This window comes from Kogia breviceps, chromosome 7 (genome assembly GCF_026419965.1).
Source record: "Kogia breviceps isolate mKogBre1 chromosome 7, mKogBre1 haplotype 1, whole genome shotgun sequence".
NCBI lineage: Eukaryota > Metazoa > Chordata > Mammalia > Artiodactyla > Physeteridae > Kogia > Kogia breviceps.
This window is the reverse complement of record NC_081316.1, coordinates 14,231,638-14,252,702: the sequence shown is the minus strand read 5'-3', so window position 1 is coordinate 14,252,702 and position 21,065 is coordinate 14,231,638. Positions and strand designations below refer to the sequence as shown.

General features: G+C 45.6%; 1 protein-coding gene across 2 annotated transcripts in view; it reads left to right on the top strand.

Annotated features, from left to right (window-relative positions):
* LOC131760157 (phospholipase A and acyltransferase 3-like) overlaps positions 1-19,898 on the top strand; it is a 28,249-nt gene extending 8,351 nt beyond the window's left edge. For both annotated transcript variants that reach the window (XM_067037465.1, XM_059069979.2), the window contains exons 3-5: positions 8,124-8,226; positions 12,874-13,142; positions 19,626-19,898. In XM_067037465.1, coding sequence (XP_066893566.1) covers positions 8,124-8,226; positions 12,874-13,142; positions 19,626-19,727 — 474 coding nt within the window. In that variant the 3' untranslated portion in view covers positions 19,728-19,898. The remainder of the gene's footprint in view (positions 1-8,123; positions 8,227-12,873; positions 13,143-19,625) is intronic.
* Positions 19,899-21,065: the final 1,167 nt, after the last annotated feature.

Sequence of the window (21,065 nt, the reverse complement as noted above, 5' to 3'; positions counted from 1 at the left end):
TCCAGCCCCTTAACCCTGCCCTACCTTTTCTTTCTTCCTTTTTGTTTTTATTTGGTATCTCTTCTACTATTCTGGATGATTCACTTATTTACTAAGGCTTTAAAGAAATTTAAAAAAATTTCTGCCTCTCTCCTCGATGCTGAACAAAATACCTGATACCTGACTCTGTGAAGTCAGCTATCTCGGCTTTTGTTCATAGGCAGGTGCCCGGCTCTGTGAACATCTGTAGAATGAATGAGCAAATGAAAGAGTTCCTTGACCCTCTCAGGCAGAGGTGGGTATCCCCAAAGTGAAGGGATTCTCAAGGAGTGTCGTTGACGCCGTTGCCCTGGGGCGGGGGAGGGCGTTTGTAAAGGGCAGCGTGGATGCATGCATGCCAGCAAGCTCCCCTCCTGTAATTTGTGTGGAGTAGGTGGACATGTTTGTGACAAAGCAAATTCAGTAGCATAACAGTAGCTGTAGGTGGTGGGGTATACAGACGTTTACTGAAAAATGCGTTCAATTTTGAACATTTGGAAATTCAAACTAATGTTTGAAAAATTTTCATAACAGTGTTGCAAAGCATGTTATGAACTTTTCTGCTCGTTGCAGAAAAGCTGGAAAATGCGTAAAAATAGAAGGAAGCAAGATAATCACAATAACCAGCCCCTGGCGGGAATCTCTGTTATGTTGTTATGCATCTTTCTAGTTTTTTGTCGTGTGTATTTATTTTATTACATAATAGTAATTGTATGGATTACCCCAGATTGAACACACTGGTGTTTGTCAAGCCTTACATTGTTTTCTGATTTTAAAACAAATATATATGTATTTACACATGTGGAAAACCAGAACAGAATTAAAAAAAAAAATTAATGCCCCAAGTTTCACCACCTAGTAATAAACACTGTTTACATTTTGGTGTATTTCCACAGTTTTCAAAAAAAATTCGTTGGTTATCTTTTTTTGAACAAAGTTTTAAAAAAATACCGTTTTGTGTAAAGCGTTTTTTATTTTTACTTAAAAAAAATTGAGTTATCGTTGATTGTAAAGCGTTTTTACTTACCATTATATTATGGACATTTCTTGTCCTTAAGTATTCTTTTAAAATATAACTTTTAGGGCTTCCCTGGTGGCGCAGTGATTGAGAATCCGCCTGCCGATGCAGGGGACACGGGTTCGTGCCCTGGTCCGGGAAGATCCTACATGCCGCGGAGCAACTAAGCCCGTGAGCCATGGCCGCTAGGCCTGCGCGTCCGGAGCCTGTGCTCCGCAACGGGAGAGGCCACAGCAGTGAGAGGCCCGCATACCGCAAAAAAAAAAAAAAAAAAAAAATATATATATATATATATAAAACTTTTAAAACATAACTGTATATTAGTGTATAATTATGGCAATATTTAACTAATCTCTTTATGTAGGATATTTTGGTATTTAATTTTTTGCCATTAGATGTGACTTTGTGACATCTTTTGTAGACATTTCAGATTATCTCCTTAAGATCTGGTCTATAAATAGAAATTGGGTCAAAGGATATGAATATTTTTAAGGTTAGTGATACAGATTGCCAAATTGACCTTCAGAAAAGATGTATTTATTTATACCCCTAACAGCAGTGACTGAGGGTGCCTGTTTACCTGCATCTTTTCCTATATTTAGTATTATAATCTTCCCCCAAACCAGTTTTTTGTTTGTTTGTTTTTTTGCGGTACGCGGGCCTCTCACTGTTGTGGCCTCTCCCGCTGCGGAGCACAGGCTCCGGATGCGCAGGCTCAGCGGCCACGGCTCACGGGCCCAGCCGCTCCGCGGCACGTGGGATCTTCCCGGACCGGGGCACGAACCCGTGTCCCCTGCATCGGCAGGCGGACTCTCAACCACTGCGCCACCGGGGAAGCCCCCCCAAACCAGTTTTTAATTTAATTTGATTACTAGTGAGATAGAATGTGTTTTCTTGTATTAGTGGTAATACGTATTTCTCCTTTTAAAATTATTTATTATACCCTTTCTCCATTTTTTTCTATTTTGGTGTTTACATTTTTTATTGATTCATAAAAACTCTTTTATGTATTAAAGCTGTCATTTTCTTCCAGTTGGTCGTGGTAGTTTGTCTGTGGTGTGTTTTCAATGCACAGAATGTTCTGGTCTGGCTCTTTTGGTTATAAGTAACCAGCAGCCCACTTAAGCTAGCTCAAGTGAAGAAAGTTTAGTCGAAGGACACATGTGGAGCAGTAAGGGGATTCTCTTGAAAATCTAAGTATAGGAGCTGTATTAAGGCTGGGCCTCCCAGGGGCTGGGAGGCAGTTCAGGATCACGGTGATCCCAGGCACTCAGCAGCTGGAGTTTGTGCATCTCGCCTCTAGTGCTCCACCACTGGTGTGACTCAGCTAGCTGTTCTTGGTATGCCTGCTTCCTGCTCTCCCACTGTCCACAGGGGTCTTCTACTTGGTCAGAGTGGGTGTGAGAACTCCAACGCTGCGGTTCATTGGGGTCTCCCTTGCCTCCTCTTTGTCATGACTTTTCAATTTTAGCCCCTCTGCCAAAAGCTATTTTCTTTTCATTACTTGGTTCAGATTTTTGAGAGAGAGATAGAGAGAAAATTTGGTTGGCCCAGGTCCACTTCCCGTGGAGGATCATAGGATGGTGACCTGCTTGGGAACCATGCCTTTTTCTCGTCCAGCTGATGGAGGCTAGGATGAAGTGGTCACATGGTATAAAATATGGCTGCCTGGGCAGTCGGGGTTGTGGGTGGTCATTTTCTCTTAAAAGGGAGTATGAACGTATCGGGCAATGATAGAAACGTTTAATAAGAACTGTAACGTTTTTCGGTTGTAAAAACTCTCAATCTTTTACTTTATGCCTTGTTCTTTGGACTCTATCTTTAGAATTCCTTCCTCTAGTCTAAGATCTGAAACATATCTATCTATATTATTTTAAATTTTATTTTATGCTTTTATGTGTTACATTTAAGTGTTAATGATTTTTAAGCATCATTCACATGGTAATATTTACAGGCTCCAGATGGGAGATGGTTTCAAGAGGTTTTGCTGACAGATAACATCCACCTTTTTCAATTAAAAAACTGCAAGTTCATCAATATGAAGGATGTTTTCCCATCTAAAACTCTTTTAATAAAAGTTTTTATTATAAAAATAATTCACATTGGTAAGAAAATAATAATATAGCAAAATATAAGTCTCTGAATCCCAACCCCCACTGTATATAATACACAACAGTTTGGTGTATTTTCCTCAGCTCATACATAGTGTATAATACATTTTGCATGTGAATGTATGACAATGTTTTTAAACAAAAATGGGATAATGTTTTCCAGCTTACTTGTTTTGATTATTTCTATGTCTGCTTATGTAAATCCAACTTGTTCTCTCTATTGGCTGTTTGTACATATAAATATAACATAATTAATTTAGTTGGTCCTTATTAATGGTTGTTTAGGTGGTTTTTCCAGTGTGAATTGCAGAGGCCAGATACGGTTCTCCATTTGCTTGCTAAGGAAAATGGCTGTAACACAGCTCTTTGTAAACTGTGCTTTTGTGGAGAGGATAAAGACTTTTTGTTCTGAAATCCTGTGGGTGCAGAGTCTCAGCTTTGCCACTGTCATTGGCTGTGTTGTGTGGGAGAGCCCTGGTTACTGTGCTCTGGAGAGTTTCTAGCTTCCTGATGGCTCACCTTGTTCCTGGGGGAAGAACCACTCGACAACAGGGTACAACTAGGTTTCTGGGACTGGGGATCAAGCTGAGTGAGAGAGGGGTCACTGTTGATCCAAACCGAAGGGCCAGAGAGTGAATATTTTACTATCTCTGGTCTCTGTTGCAACTACTCTACTGCTGTAGAGAGAAAGCAGCCTCGGCTACAAGGTAAATGATGGGGGTGGCTTTGTGCCAATAAAACTTTATAGATACTGAAGTTTGAATTTCATATAATTTCATGTGTCACAAAATATTCTTCTTCTTTTGACTTTTCCCCCAACCACTGAAAAATGTAAAGATCATTCTTTGCCTGCATACGAAAATAAGCAAAGGCACAAATTTGGCCCAAGGACTTTTGTTCTCATATTTCTAATTTAATAACATGCTTTCTTGAGTTCTTAATTTTGATTCCGCTCAGTTGGCTGTGTGTATCATTAAGCAGTTGTTTCTCCAATTAGAGTTTAGTGAAAGGGTGTGAATTATTTATATCCCTGTTCATGGCACCCTGTCCTCACTGGTCCCTGCAAGACCCCTTGTCTTCTGTTTTTTGTTGTTTTTTTTTTAAGTTCCCTTTTATCATCATTCCTCTCCCTCTCCATCTTCCCAATGGCTAGGTAGCATCCTAATATATTTAATATGTATTATTTAGATTCTTTTGTTGTTGTTTTTAAAAATTGTTTTTGGGGGTATGGTTCTGGTAAGACATGTATTATTGGTCTGTGTGGGGGTATCTTTAATATGTATAAGTGGTATTTTGCAGAGCTCAATCTTATTTTTTCACTCAGCACTGTATCTAAAAGATTATCCACATGGTCATGTGAACATCGAGTCCTTGCTTCTAACTAGTGCACAGGGCTCTGTGGGTGAGTCCAGCACCTTTCACTTCATTTTTAAAGTTTCCTTGAGTGGTGTCATGTTTTAAGCTTGTGTATATTTGGAAGTATGTGCCTTTTGCCCTTACAAGGGACAGGCAATATGACTGAGTATTAAAAAAAAAATCACGGCTTTTTTGCTTTCAAATTGTGGATATCCACTTTTTTAAGTTAAAATTTTTTATTTATTAAAAAAAAATAGAGTTTAAAAAAGTTACGGTCTAATTTACCCTTTTAGTGTTCAGTTCGATGAGTTCGGATAAACATGGACGACTGAGTAACCATTCACCACCATCAAATACAGAACAGTGCAGAAAGTTTAATTGCTCTGAAATTTCCTCATTCCCCTTTCTTGTCAACCCCTCTCCTGACTCCTAGCCCCTGACAATCACTGATTACTTTTCTGTCCTATGGTGATGCCTATTCTGGAATGATGTGTAAATGGAATCACACAGTATGTAGATTATTGGTATGGCTTCTTTCACTTAGCATCAGTATTTAGTGTTATAAAGTCTGAGTTTCTTTGTAGATATTTTTGTCACTGTGTGTGTGTGTGTGTGTGTGTGTGTGTGTGTGTGTATTTATTTATTTATTTTTGCAAGCATCTTTCTCTGTATATCAATATCTTTCATTGATATATGTCTGGAATGCAGTGAGCCCCTGAGCTCCTTGGGTCTGTGTACCTACTGTCTGCTTATTACTTGACGTCCTATTACTGATGTCCCAACTGTCTCCTTTTCTAATCAGTAGCCTCCCTAAGGGCTGGATCTCTGCCTTGCTTTTATTTTTTTTTTTAATTAATTTTTTTTTTTTTTGCGGTATGCGGGCCTCTCACTGTTGTGGCCTCTCCCGTTGCGGGGCACAGGCCTAGCGGCCATGGCTCACGGGCTTAGTTGCTCCGCGGCATGTGGGATCTTCCCGGACCAGGGCACGAACCCGTGTCTCCTGCATCGGCAGGCGGATTCTCAACCACTGCGCCACCAGGGAAGCCCTGCCTTGCTTTTATGTCCTGGCTTATTCATGGAAATGTCCAGTTAAATTGCCCTTTGGGGATCCTTGAAGACCCCATAACTCTCACCAAACAATTAATATATACTTTTTCTTTTATTCTGGAAAACAAATGGGATTCATCAATTGTGACCATTGTCCAGTGTTCTGAAAGCTTCCCAGTAAGGTCTGGAGCCTTCTGGGAAGATAAATTAGAATCACTGCAATAAGACAATATGATTTATCTGTAAAATTCCTGTGAAAAGATTTTTTTCCTACCACGTGGGATGTTTGTTTGCAGTTTTATTGTTTCTATAAGTAGAAATGAACTGTCATTGGCCCTGCTTCCTAGCCATTATAGAGTTGTGATTGGCTCTTCCACTACCCATCATTTTTATCCCAGGGGAGACCATACAAGGGAGAGTCCATGCTCCCCCCTCATCTTTTTTTTTTTTTTTTGCGGTATGCGGGCCTCTCACTGTTGTGGCCTCTCCCATTGCGGAGCACAGGCTCCGGACGCACAGGCCTAGTGGCCATGGCTCACGGGCTTAGTTGCTCTGCGGCATGTGGGATCCTCCCGGACCAGGGCACGAACCCGTGTCCCCTGCATCGGCAGGCGGACTCTCAACCACTGTGTCACCAGGGAAGCCCTCCCCCCTCATCTTTGATGGACTCTCTCAGTCAGGCCCACAGAGTTTGGCGGTGGGATGTGGACAAACCCCTATGGGTCTGTCCCCTAAGAGCAAGCAGGTGAGTGGGAAAGGACAGAGGGCTGGAATGACCACTGATGGGCTCTGTCTCCAGGTGTTCTAAAGATATTTAAGGTTGGTTTGGACCACAGAAGCTCATCAGCCCTGATCCTGGTCCAGGTCGGAGTGTCCTCACCCGCAGTACTTAGCCCAGTGTCTGCCATGGGGACCTCAATAGGTTGAATGAAAGTGTTCTTGAACCTCCCCAGGTTTTCTCAGGCTCTGGGCTGCTGTGCTCCCCTAACAGGGCGGGGTTCTGAGGAGCATTTCAGCATCCTTCCCACCTTCCCCTGCACACACGCGCACACCCTCACTCCCACGCACTTTCACTGTGATATAATGAGAAATGGATATTTAATCTTGGCCCCGGGTTCCTGCCACAGAGCTCCCCAAACCTGAGTAAATTCCTGAGCAGCAGAGGTGAGAGGAATGTCTTCCGTCGTTCACAATAAGCCCCTTTCAACTGAGCAGGTGATCAGAGGGCTGGAGGTTGCATTAATCACCAATGGCCAATGATTTGATCAATCGTGCCTACTACACAATGAAGCCTCCATAAAACCCCTAACCCAGGCTGTTGGTGAAAGCATGGGGGTGCTGGAGAGTGCTGGTCCCCAGAGGGGTAATGGAAGCTCTGTGTCCCTCCTACCACAGCTTGCCCTCTGCATTTCTGGCTATTCCTGTATTGTATATTTTCTAGTAGCTGGTCATCTAGCAAGTAAACTGTTGTCCTGAGTTCTGTGAGCTGTTCCAGCAAAGTACTGAACACAAGGAGGGGGCTGTGGGAACCCCCAATTTACAGCCGGTTGTTCAGAGCACAGCTAACAACCTGCAACTTGCAGTTGGCATCTAAAGTGTGCGGGGGACCTCAGTCTTCTGGGACTAAGCCTGTGGGTCTGTGCTAACTCCGGGCCGTTAGTGTCAGAACTGAGGTAAACTGTGGGTGCCCAGTCAGTGTGCACCGAGGATTGAATCGCTTAGTGTGGAAACCCACACATCCAGTGTCAGAAGTACTGGTGTGAGCACAGCCCAGAGGAGAGTTTTCCTTTGCTTGTCATACACACACACACACACACACACACACACCCCAACACGCACACACATGGACACACACACATACATCCTCTTATCCTTGGGATGAGAAGCCAGGGGGACATTACTGCCAGAGGTTGACACCAGTTCTCTGCCAGGCCCTGGGCCAGGTCGCAGAGTGTCTGTGTGACACCCCCCAATTTGACCGCCCTGGAAGAGTCTCCAGATGCACAGCTCTAATCAAATAACCTGTGGTGTTGCCTGACGGTCAGTGTGGTGGTCGAGACCCTGGGCCTGGGAATCAGGCAGCCTAGTGTTGAGTCCTGGCCACGTCACTCAGGGGCTGTGTGGCTTTGAGAACATTCCTTTGCATCTCTGAGCCTTGATTTCCTCATTCATAACATGGGGTTCACAGCAGTGCCCACCTCATAGGAGGGTTGTGTGAATTTGTTGAGCTATGCCTGTAAAACACTTAAAGGAGTGCTTGGCTCTGAGTAAGAGTTCCATAAATAATACTCCTAGAAAGAGGAGCAATAAGGCAGAAACCGCAGCTAATGAAGAAAGCCTTTAGGCGTGCACTCTGCAGGTTGTAGTAACAGGTGGGCAAACCTGTGGTCCCTGCAGGTCTGGGACACAGGCTTGTGAAGTTGGACTGGTATTGGACTGGCCGGGCAGGGCTCAGGAGGACACCCTGGAGAGCTGTTAGCTGGAGGCCGCGGAGCTGCACCCTCCTAGCTGAGCCCTGCCCCTGGTTCCAAGCTCTCGTAACACCTGAAACAGCCCTCTTCTTGGTTTTACAGCCAGAGCCCCTGCCTGGAGACCTGATCGAGATTTTCCGCCCTATCTACAGACACTGGGCCGTCTACGTTGGCAATGGATATGTGATCCACCTGGCCCCCGCAAGTAAGGGTGCCCAGGGCTCCACGTTGCTGGGGCTGGGTGCAGAGGGAGACGGGGGAGCTGTGGTTCACAGGGGACCCCAACATTCTTCTTTTGCCCCCAACTGGTGGTTGGTTCCTGGGTGCTACAAGAAGACAGCTCGGTGTGGGGCAGTGGTTTTCAGACTCTGCGCCTTGGAACGCCAGGGCCATGCAGAGAGACTGAGGTGGGCTTCCAAGGGGGCAGTTCTGCTTTTCATGTATTTTATGTATTATGACTTCGTATAAAACACATTTGATCCTGAAGTGCAGATCTCCTGGGAAGGGCACAGGTATTTGGACAGTAGACTTGGCCGTGAATCCATTTTCACTCTCCAGCCTTGGTTTCCTCATTTGTAAACTGACATTAAGAATCCTTAATGTGCAGGATTATTGGGAGAATTCCCCACCCGTTTTGTCAAACTTTTTACTTAAACTGAGGTATAACCGAAATACAGTAAAGGGCACAATATTGTCAAGTGTATAGTCAGTGAATTTTAAAAAATGTATCCATCCATGTGACAATGACCGGATCAAGATCTAGACCATTTCCACTCCCTGAAAAGACCCCCTCGTGCCTCTTCAATAGGCTGTCTCCCTCCCTAGAGGCAACCACGCTTCTAGGTTCTCCTGCTGTAGGTTAGCTGTGCTTGTTGTAGAACTTCAGAGCAGAGGAATCACACAGCCTGTGCTCTTTTGTGTTCTGCTCTTTCCCTGGGCCTGTGAGGTCATCTGTGTTGTTCTTACTTTTCCACCGCTGCGTGTCCTCGGTTATATGGACATCGCCCAGTTTGTTATCTATTCTTCTGCTGATGGGCATTGGATGCTTCCATTAGTGGGCTGCTCTGTGTGCAGCTGCTGTGGACATTCTTGGATGTGTCTTTTGCTGACCCAGAATGGTAGCAAAATGAATGACCTCACCCTGTATTTATAGAGAAATCAGAAAGATGTCACCATCCCCACCCCTGATCAACCAAACCACCAACATCTAGAACCACGTAATCTGCCTTTTCTCCTGTTACAGTGCAAATGTGCCCCTGCCCTTATTTTAAAAGCCAGCCTTTAGGTGTGGACCCTGGACCCCCTTCTCTTACTTTCACAAGCACTGTGCCCTCAAATTAATAATAATTCTGTATTATTCCTGTTGGCCTAGAAACCACTGGAATATCTCCCACTGATAAAACAAACAAACACCCCTTCGACCTCACATCCTCTCTAGCTAACTTCCCATGGAGCAGCCCTCTTGCCTGCCTTGGCCCCTGCTCGTTCCTCACTTCCCATCCTCTCTTCTGTTCCCTCCACCAGCGAGTATTTACTCTCCTCCTGGAGCAGCTCTTATCAAGGCTACATCAATACAATCAATATCCCGGTCACGGCTTACTTGGCGTCTCTGCGGCATTTAACACGAGTGGCCTCTCTATGCTCTTCACCTGGTGCTGCCTTTCTTCCTTTCCCACTGGGCCCTTCCTTCTTGGCCTCCTGTGTCTAGGGGGCTCCTCCTCTCCCATACCCCTAATCCTCACTCCTCCCTCATCCGGTCCCCTGGCTTCTAACACCTTGCATTTGTCGATGTCTCCCTTAGACCATTACCTTAACTTGATTTTAACCCTGCTCAGCTTCAGATGTGTGTAACCTCTTGATGACTTGGCATCTTCACTTGGGTATCTGACTGGCCCGTTGAACTTGACACACCCCAAATGGAGGGCTCCAGCGGACAATACCATCCAGCTGCTTAGACCAGAAGTCTAGGCATCATCCTTGATCCTTTTCACCCCACGTCTAATCCAGCAGGAAATCCTATTGGCTTTATCTCCAAAACAGACCCCCAATCTGATCACTTCTCAGCATGTCCACTGCTGTGCCCTGGGGTAAGCTACCATCCTCTCTCACCTGATGCTACTGAAGCTTCTGGTTGGTCTCTCTGCCTCTTGTCCACTTACGGTCAGCCCTGCCTCCACCGGGCAGCCAGTGTGATCATTCCAAAGTATCAATCTGATTAAGTCACTCGCCTTCTTTTAGTTTCGACTGGCTTTTCCATCACACGTAGAATAAGTTTCAGATCTGGCCTGTGGCTTGTGAGCCTGGCGTGGTCTGGCCTCTACCTGCCTCTCTGACCTTCTTGAAGCTTCCTCTTTCTCCTCCTGGGTCTCTAGACTTCAGCCACATTGGCCTCCTCGCAGCCTCAGGCATGCCACGTGCCTTCCTCCCCGAGGTCCTTGCCTTGGCTCTGCCTTCTTTCCCTCGTGATGCTCTTTCCTGGCTCTCAGCACAGCTGCCTCCTCTTCATCGTCCAAGTCTCAATTCAAACGCCTGTTTCTGGGCGTGGCCCTCCCCACCCCGAGTGAGAGCAGCCTCCCCTGGTCATCCTCTCCTATGTGACTTCCCTTAATCTTCTCCATAGCATTTTCAGTACCTGAAAGTGTGTTATTTTTTTTCTATTTTTTCCTCGTCAGTGTCCTTTCACCAGAGTGTAAACCAGTTGAGGGCAGGTGCGCCGTCTAGTTCATGTCTGTGTTCAGCACCTTGGACAAGGCCCGGCACGTAGTAGGGCCTCAGTATTGCTTGACTGCACTGAGTGGGTGTAACTGCTGGACAGGAAGCAGGGAAAGGCATGACAGGGGATCTGGGTGGACAGGTGTGACACCCTTCATTGGGTGAGTGACGCTCCTTAAAGGGAAATATGCTTCTATCTGCATTTTCTCACTCGAGCTTCACAGGAACCCCGTGGAATAGGTGAGGCAAGGAGGATTGACCTCCTGCTACTGAGAAAACGGTGGAAATTGGAGTTGAAAGGAAGCTTAGAGGACAACCCAATACTAATGAGCGCGGACACTTGCTGGGCACTCACTCTGTGCCAGACACTGGTGGAGGCACCTTACCTGGTCGGTTTCTTTAATCCTTGCAGCTCCCCGTCCAGTACTGTAGGCACAGGTAGAACTTACTGACCCTATTCTACAAGGAACTGGGGACTCAGAGAAATTAAGCCACTTGTCCAAGGTCACATAGCAGGAAAGTCGTGGAGGTGGGACTCAAACCCTGGCTATCTGACTCTCTATTCCCTGCCCTTACACATGCTGCTATACTGTCAAGTCTGAGGTTTCCCCAAATTTAGTCACTGATTGCTTGCCATATCCTTGTGCCCTCTCTCCAATTATTTAATTGGTATTTTCTTTAGTAGACTAACTTTAAAAAGTAAAATAATTCTTTTAAAAGAAACTTTAAATTCCTATATTGATGTGTTTGTGAATCCATCTTAACTGGTATTTGTGGACTCCCAGTGTTGGCTCGGCAAAGTTAAGTGACATGTCAAGACCATTCAGTGACGGAGCCAGAAGCCAGAGCTTCTGACTGTCAGCCTGTGCACTCACTCACCAGGGTGGCACCCAGGGTGTGAAGTGTAAGGAAGCCCTCACTCTTAGGTGTTGACTCTGAACTTGCATCCCTGAGAGTCGGTACCTCCCAAAATTCTGTGCTCCAGGCACCTTGCTTGCCTTGCCCCAGTCCCAGCCCGGCCACCCACGTGCCTAGGGGCTGCAGGTGGATGGGTCTCAGGAGCTCCCCTGATCCAGTCACCACACTGAGCCTTTCCACAGTCTCAGGGCTCAAACACAGCACCATCTTTTATTTACTTCCCTGAATCCTCAAGCACCTCGTGCCCTATTAGTAGCAAGTCTGAATTCTTCTGATTTTCTAAAATCTCAGGATTATACTCAGGGCAGAGGGGTTTAGTCCTCTTTGGAAAGCCTAGCAGAACAGGACCTGGACTCTGATCAGACCCCCTTGCCATTGCTTGTGGCTGTCACGTGGTGTTACAGTGGAAGATGGGTCCTGCCCAGTGTGATAGGATGCTTCCCCTGCTGAGAAGAGCCCTGGGGGTTCCCGATCACGGCAGGGACACAGAAACTCTTTGAGGGACAGTGAGCCTCCTCTGTGAAGTTCCCTGGGGTCCGCCTCCATCGTGCAAGCCCATCTCTTCAGCCATCCTGCCCAAAGCTTGCCCCTCCCCACACGGTGTAGGCTGGCTGACTCAGGAGGTATGCCCAATCTCTGTGCTGGCATCAGCTTTCCCTCCCAACTCTCCTGGTCCTTCTACTGAGCCAAAATCCCTTGCTTCAAGGCAGTTTCATTTCTGGAAATGTGTTGCCTCTTCCAGCCCCTACCCGTGGACCTCCCTGGTGTCACACCTCTGGGAGCAGCTGTGGGGTTTTGGGCCCTTTGCTCTAAGAAGGATAGGATCCACTTCTGCAAATCCATCTACCTTGTCTGCAGTAATCAGCTTTGTATGTGTCAAGGAAGTGTAGCATTTTTAGGATCACAGAAAGTTCACACTCTATTCCTCCAAGGAGGTGGGTGTGCTCAGGGCCCATATTTGCACAATCAAGAGGGTGTACGAGGCCAGCTTCTCTAGGTTAAAAATAATCACAACAAATCATGGAACTTTACTCCTCCTCATTTCAGATAAGGAAACCAAGGCCTGGAGACCATAAGTGCCTTATTCATAGCCACACAGCTGTGGCCCTCTCACATCTGTTCATCCCCTTGTGGATGTGGTGGATGCCAGGCTTGGGGCTGCTCTGAGCCCCTGTGGGCTGGCTCAGGACCAATCCCGCTGTCTCTCATCCTGAATCCATAGGTGAAATCGCGGGAGCTGGTATGGCCAGTGCCATGTCTGTGCTGACCGACAAGGCCATAGTGAAGAAGGATCGGCTGTGCGACGTGGCCGGGAGAGACCCGTACCAGGTCAACAATAAGCACGATGGCAAGTACTCGCCGTTGCCTGCCAACAAAATTGTCCAGCAGGCGGAGGAGCTGGTGGGCCGGGAAGTTCTCTACAAGCTGACCAGCGATAACTGCGAGCACTTCGTCAACGAGCTGCGCTACGGGGTCTCCCGCAGTGACCAGGTGCGTCCTCAGTGTGTCCCCATCCCTGGGAACCAGACCATTTCCTCAGCTGACCTGGGCATCAGTGTGGGCTGGGCTGGGCTGGAGACAGGGGTACAAACAAGACAGGATGGCAGAGGCAGAACCCTGCCCTCAAGGATGTCACCACACTGGGGTGGGGAGGAGGGTGGGGAGATGGGCACCGCGGAGCAGTGTGGTCGGGGGACAGTGGCCGAGGGTGTGAGCACAGCCGTCACCGTCAGCCCGGTGCCCAGCCCTCCCTGGCTGCCTGGCCCCGAGATGGACCCTTCCCACAAGCTCAGAGGCAGGTTTGACTGTCCCGCTTTGCAGATGTGGACACTGAGGCTCACGGCACTTGTGGATGGCCATTCATTTCATCAAACAAACCTGTGTTGTCTCTCTTCCTGAGCGTTGTCTCCGACTGTGCTGATAAGTAGCAGAGGTGGGATCTGAAGCCCAGGTCTGCCGGGACTTATAAAAAGCCCTGTGCTTAGCCCTGCCTTAAGCCAAGGGGCAGTCCAGGAGGCCCCAGGGGATGCAGGTGTGTTTATTTACTTCGTTGATTTTGGCCATGTGGCCACTCTCTTCTTTGCATTGCTTTTTCACCTGGGTAACTAACTTCCTTCCCATTTTCTCTCACTTTCTCCTCTCCTTTTCTGGCCCTTCCCTACAGCCCCCTCATTTGTGTGTGTGTGTGTGTGTGTGTGTGTGTGTGTGTGTGAACATTGTTTGGAAAAGTTCTTGGATACCTGTTGGTGCAAAAGAGTATGATTTTTTTTTTTTCTTTCAGTAAAGGATGAGTTTAAGATCCGTCAGGTTGTTGATTTTCAGTACTTTTTAATTTTTTGAGATCTGGTCTCTTCTTCCTTGGTCATTGTGGTGGTCAAGGGCATGGCCTGGCAGACAGATTATTCATGTTCTCTAAACCCTGCTAAAGTACAAGTGATACTACTGATCGAGGAGGGTTACTGTGTGAATTAAATAAGAGAATCCTTATGCTAGCAGAGTGGCAACTCAGAAAATACACTTAATAAATTGTAATAGTCGAAGTAGTCATAATGGTCCTCATCTTCATTCTTTTTCTTGGTTCACCCAGTGTCTTGTTCACTGGCCCGTCTGGGCCACAGTGACTTGCTGGGGAGGCATCGACCAACACCCCCTACAGGGATCATGCTCCGCCTTCCTCATACAACTGACAATCAGCTGTGTTTACTACACTGACCTGCATGTTGGTTAGTTCATCCTATGCTCTGTGTTGATACAGTAGATATCTTCCAATGGGTATTCTCTTATTTTTTTCCTTCAATCACTCATGTTATTATTTTTCAGTAAATATGTATGTAAATATATAAAAATATATATAAGTACATGTATATGTTATACATATATTTACATATACATATATGTACATACATACAATAAATATAAATGTGTGTGTGTGTATATATATATGAATGTGAAAGATGATTAATACAAAAATTGACTAGTAGCAAGTACACACCTAGTTAGGGAAGGATGGGGCAATACTGCCAGTGTTTGGTGAAGATTCCCAGAATCTCTGGGTCACGGTCTAGTTTCAGTTTCCCTGAAAGTTTATAAGAGGCTCCTTCTGGGAAAGTCAGTGGGCGGGTCCATGAGAGGAACCTCATGACTGAGATTACAAATGTGAGGCAACCAGAAGGAATCTGGGGGATGGTGGCACTCAGCATATCTATCTAGGGGGGATAATGGCCTTCAGAACATTTGTTTTGAGTCACATTTGATGCATACTGTCATCCTGCTATCTCTTTTACTAGCATCCTTTAGAGATGCCCTTCAGTTCTCTCCTGTATTAATGCTTTTATCCTCTGCAACTCACATCTTTCTCTTTTCTTGGATTACTCTCTTGTTTTGGTGGAATACCACCTCTAATAGATTCTGAGAAAGGATGCTTTTTTTTTTTTTTTTTTGCGGTACGCGGGCCTCTCACTGTTGTGGCCTCTCCCGTTGCGGAGCACAGGCTCCGGACGCGCAGGCTCAGCGGCCATGGCTCACGGGCCCAGCCGCTCCGCGGCATGTGGGATCTTCCCGGACCGGGGCACGAACCCGTGTCCCCTGCATTGGCAGGCGGACTCTCAACCACTGCGCCGCGCCACCAGGGAAGCCCAGAAAGGATGCATTTTTAAAAGACTGTTTATGCCTGAAAACATCTTCATTTTATCCTCGTATTTGATTGATAATTTGGCTGGGTATGGAATTCTAGGCTGAAAAGAATTTTTAAAAAAACGTGAAGGTGGGCTTCCCTGGTGGCGCAGTGGCTGAGAGTCCGCCCGCCGATGCAGGGGACGCGAGTTCATGCCCCGGTCCGGGAAGATCGCACATGCCGCGGAGCGGCTGGGCCCGTGAGCCATGGCCGCTGAGCCTGCGCGTCCGGAGCCTGTGCTCCGCAATGGGAGAGGCCACGACGGTGAGAGGCCCGGTACCAAAAAAAAAAAAAAAAAAGTGAAGGTATTGCTCCATTGTCATCTAGTTTATGCTATTGTTAAGTCTGAATGGTTCTGATTTTTGATCCTTTGTATATGACCAATTTTATCTTTCTGGAAGCTTATAGAATCTTCTCTTTATTTTCAGTGTTTTGAGATTTCACTATGATAAACCTTGTGTGGATCTGTTTTCATGAATTGTGCTGGGCACTTGATGACACTTTTCAATGTGGAAACCCTATTCCTTCAATGCTGGGAAATTTTCCATTTTCTCTTCTCTCATTCGGGAACACTGATTATTCGGAGGTTGTACCCCTAGACTGCTCCTCTGATTTTCTTTTCTTCTCTCCCCTGTTTTCCAATTATTTATCTTTTTCAATGAGAAAACTAACACTTATTGGTAGATCTGGGTACAGTAGAAGTTTTTTAAAAAGTAGCAGTGATGATATCAGCATAAAAAAGAGAAACATATGCTAAAAAAATCTGATTTCATGGGTGATCCTGCATAACAATTGAGGTGTCGATTACATCTGTCTTCTACTTCAGGCAAGTGTCCACCCTCCTATGCAGCAATAAACTCCAAATAGAGATTACTATACAAATTTGGGAAGTATAAGATACTAAATTCAGGGTGCTATTTTAAGAAGGTTTGGTAGATTTATAAAATATCTCCACATCATCTCATTTTTAGTTATCCTTTAGTGATTATTAATAGACTAAAGAAGAGAGTCACAAGTTAATATAAGTAGAACATTTCTTCACAAAATTGTTACATAATTTAGTAAAATACATGTGTCAGTATGCACAAATAATATTTCGAGCATTTAAATACAATTCCAAATCTTGAGATACTGAAAGAAGCAAGAAATATTTTTTATCATTTCCTCTTTCTACAAGCACCTTCTTGAAAAATGAAACAATACAAATTGGACACATCCCATTCTGTTCCTGAGGCTTTAGCCCAATGCACTAGCCAGCCACCTGAAAGAGGCAAAACCGTGACAACACAATGATGAAACAGCATCAACAATTCTACTGGACCCCCTCACAGAACGTGAAACCAGAACATACTACAAAACAAAAAGAGGTGCCATTTATACTGTTTCCAAAGATTTCCTCTTTCATTTCTTGACCTAGATGAGGGTTTCTCAGACTCAGCACTATTGACATTTTGGGTCATGAACAATGAAGATAAGTCTTCATTGTTATGACTTGCCCTGGGTATTGCAGGATGTTTAGTAGCATCCATGGCCTCTACCAACTAGATGCCAGTAGCACCCTCCACCCCCAGGTGTAAGAACCAAAATGTCTGTAGATATTGTCAAATTTCCCCCAGAGGGCAAGCCTGTACCCCCTTGGGAAGTACTGGCCGAGGTGAGTAATGATCATAATACACAGTGTGGCCAAATTAAAATGTAGCTTCTGCACTTCTCCCATCTCACTAGAGAGGGTGGATTTAGTGGGTGCTGGACAACGTCCAGCAGTACTTTTTTTTGTAAGAGCCATCAAAGCAGCAGCTCTCTTTTTCACTTAACTCATGAGGATATTTTTTCTGTGTGAAAAGGATCTTATTGGTCATCATGTTTATTTGTGTTCAGCTCTTTGAAGCAGACTCGATTTTCCTTCAGCGGACTATATATGACTCATCTAAGTTTCCAGTGAGAAAGGGAAACAATGGATGTAAACTAAAATGTTGTTTGTGCTTTCCATGCCTAAGAGTATTCTAATCAAGATGGTCCTATTTTCCACCTACCTACTTAAAAATACTCAGGCTTCAAAAAATGTATGCTTAGTAAGCTTTTGTACTGAATAGTACTCTAGCAAAAAGCAACTAGGAGCTACACTCATGCTCAAGTCTACTCTGTGTCAGATAAAATTTTAAGATAAATAGAAATTGAAGATGTGGCCAATGGGATTGTGTAATTACATAAACCTGGATAAATTACAGGGTATTATTTAAAGACTACTGTAAATATTAAAGCCAACTTCCTGTACACATATTTTATAAGCATTGTTATTTTATAACCTCTCATAGTCTGAATTCAATTGCTTTCTGAATAATATTACTCTTCTTATATCTACTTAGAACATTGCTGAAAGTGAAGAAAGCACATTAGAATTGTCTTTTTCCCAGAAACAATTCCAGGGCTTAACTCATAGTAGACGTGTAGCATAAGCAGCTAATTGTCTGCAGTCTGATAGGATTACTGTTTGCCCACTTTCAAGAAAAGGTAATGAGGGGCAACTTTTCTCTTTCATAATATTCTGACTGAAGACCTCTGGTGCACACCGTGTAGCCCATTTTCATGATCAGAACTGTTGTAATTTCAGCACAGTGGCTGGGCTGGACCCAGCAGCCTTACAACAAGAAAATCATCCATGGCATCTGCAGGTAGCTCTGTCTCTCCTGGGAAGATCATTCTTTCGTAAAATCTGCACTCTCAGGGCTAACTAAATACTACTTTCTTGTATTTAATTACACACTTTGTACAAAGCATGAGCACAAACAATGAGGCTATTGTTGTTTTCCTTGACAAAGTACCTTTTGTGTGAACAGGCTCCATCAGCATTTCTCCTCACACGATGAGGTTCTGTAAAGAACTGGGGGCTTATTGTTCCTACTCCATTATCTGCAAACCACTTCTCCCACCTTGACACATAGCTTAGCAAGGAAAATACTGGATACAAGCGGTTTTATGCAGGCTCCCTAGCAAGAACCCAACAGGACCACGGTTGCCACAAAGCCAAGCCTAATTACCTTTAATTTAACAGGAAGGTCTGAAGACTGACCGGCAGTCAAATCTTAGGTCAATAGCTTCATTCAAACCCTTGTTGACATGTGTTCTGGGTACCTTGTGATGTTAGTTACACTGGTGTATTTCCTGGCATTTCACACAGCTGTGCTGGACACTTTATGTCTCAGATGAGCCTGAGCACTGCCAACATATATTCTTTTTAACCATTGAAGTTTTTCAACGTCTTCTCTATGGTGGGCATGTGGGAATTTTTCGGCCACAGCATATACAACCTAGGCAAGCTCTGTGCTTAGGGTACCAAGGGCAGAGTCGGTGGTGTCATGTAAGGATGTGGGTTTGGGGTACCAAGTCCACATCTTCATCCTTTTTATTACTGGGATTTTTAGTACACTGTCTCATTGGACTTCTTGGCGTAAAATCATTAAGAATCTTTTCCTTCGCAGTTCTTGGTTCTGCTTAAATGCTTGGCTTGGTTTTAGGGTGAGATTTCTTGAGCCATGTTCATGATACCGTTAGTGGGAAAAAGTACAGTTTTCATGATTTCGGGCATTGTACCTTCACTGCATTTAGTGTTCTCTGGGTCCTAGTGGAATTATGCCTAAAACAAATGCCTTATTTTACTTTTAGTTGGATTTAGGAAAGAGTGAAATTTGATACATGTTCACCCTAAAACTTACTCTTACTTTTGCAAGTTTTTTTCCCTAGTACAAACAATACAAGTCAGATATCTTACTAATTTAAAGTATAACATTACTACTCTTCATAGTTGAGTCATTTAAGAACATGCAAAGAGCACCTCTGCGCCTGGCAGGACCGGGTGCTGGGGATACAGCGAAGAGGAAGGCAAGTGAGGGTTTTGTTCTGACGGAGGTCACAGTTTATTGAGGATTCAATAGCAATGTCTCTTCAACTTCACACTTACTTCGAGAGCTCCCTGTTGGCCAGCCAGGATTTCAACCATCTGGCTTCATCTCTCTGCCCTTTTCACAGCCACCCTCTGGGGAGGTGTGCTTTAAGTACTCACAGGGTGAAGTGAGTTTCCCTCTTCAGACCTGTGTATGTCATTGGCCAGCTGGCCCCATCCACCACTCCTTCCCCATCCTGCCCTCTTCTCCCCATTTCCCTGCTAATGTTAGTTGACTCCTGAGTTGGTCAAGAAGACCAAGGGGCATGGGAGGCTCCCTGAGCTGGATGTTCTTGTTGAATGTACAGCATGTCCTCAGATTCCTGACACAGAATCTGATCCACCCTTCTCTCTCTTCCAGGTCAGAGATGCCATCATGGCAGCTGGCATTGCAGGAGTGGGCCTGGCAGCCATGGGCCTCATTGGAATCATGTTCTCAAGAAACAAGAAACAAAAGCAATGACTTGAAGGGTCTCTCTTGTCAGCAGTGAATTTATACATTAAGGGGGCCTTCTTTGCTAGAGGGTTTGAGGTTTGGTTTGTGGATTTATTCTGTTTTACAATAAGGCTTATTTTCACAGAATAAAATAAAGCCCAATGAAGGAGGATTTTATTGGGGGAAATGCAGCAAGAACTGCCTGGCATGAAGTCTGTTGAGGGTGCCGCTACGCTCTGTTCCTGCTGATGCCATGTTGTTCTCTGCCTCTTTGGTGATTTTCTCTCACTTTCTATTTGTGGGCTGCATTCTTTACGTGCAGGAAACAAAGTCCAACTCCGGTTATCGCAAGTAATGGGGGTTTCTAGTGGTGAGGATACAGGTAGGCAGCAAGGGAGACAGATAAACTTGATTGATATGAACAGGAACCACTGCACACCCAGGACCTTTGGCCTGGAGCTAGACCCAGGCTGGCTTCCAGGACTTAGTAGCTGGAGTCTATGTCCTTGGGGTTCAAACCTCAGCCATAAGGAAAGACTATATGCTCTTGCCAATCTTGATAAAACCTCCTTTATCTCCCTCTGACCTCTACAGCTTTTCTCAGCCTTATCATTTCCACCCCGATACGTCCTCTCCACTTGGGCTGTCACGACACCCCCACCCCCACCCCCACCCCCACGCCAAGTCTCTGATCCCACATCTGCTCAGTTGCATCCCTCCCTGTGGCCTGCTAGGTGCTCCCAACGCAAGCTCCTGAGGGAGAATCTGATTGGCTCAGCTCACCACACTTACCTCAGCCTACCGATTGATTGGCTGCCATTGAGTCAGGTGGCCCCACTAGGCCAATCAGCTCTGCCCAGTGGGGCCAGGTCACGTGGTACAAGGTTGCCTCAGGGCTTTCGGGGTGGGGGTGTGGTTGGTCCCATGCCTGAAGCAGGTGCTGCTGAGCCCTCGCGGGAGGGTCTGGGGGAGAAGGCACGACCCTTCATGGTTGGTCCCTTGAGGTCTCCTGCTGTTGCTCGCTGGGCTTGGCAGGTGTTCAAAGTGACGATTTTCCTGAAAGGGGCTTTTGTGGGTTCCTCAGAAGTACCCTGCTGGGGCCGATTGTCCTTCCCTCCACAGGGCAAGACTTCTTCTCTGTCTGCTTGCGAATGTTTCCTTCGTCAGCCCTGGTTGTCTGGGGACCATCAGTCTTTTGGAATCCTGGACAGGACTTACAAATGGCTCCTGGCCAGCTCCCTCCTGCTTGGCCCACATCTGGTCCAGGATAAGCTTGTGCCCGTCCATGTCCCAGCGTTGATGTAAGAGTAGTGTCTCCCAGTGTAGTTTTCTTTCTTTTTGTTTCAGTCCTATTGATGTCACATG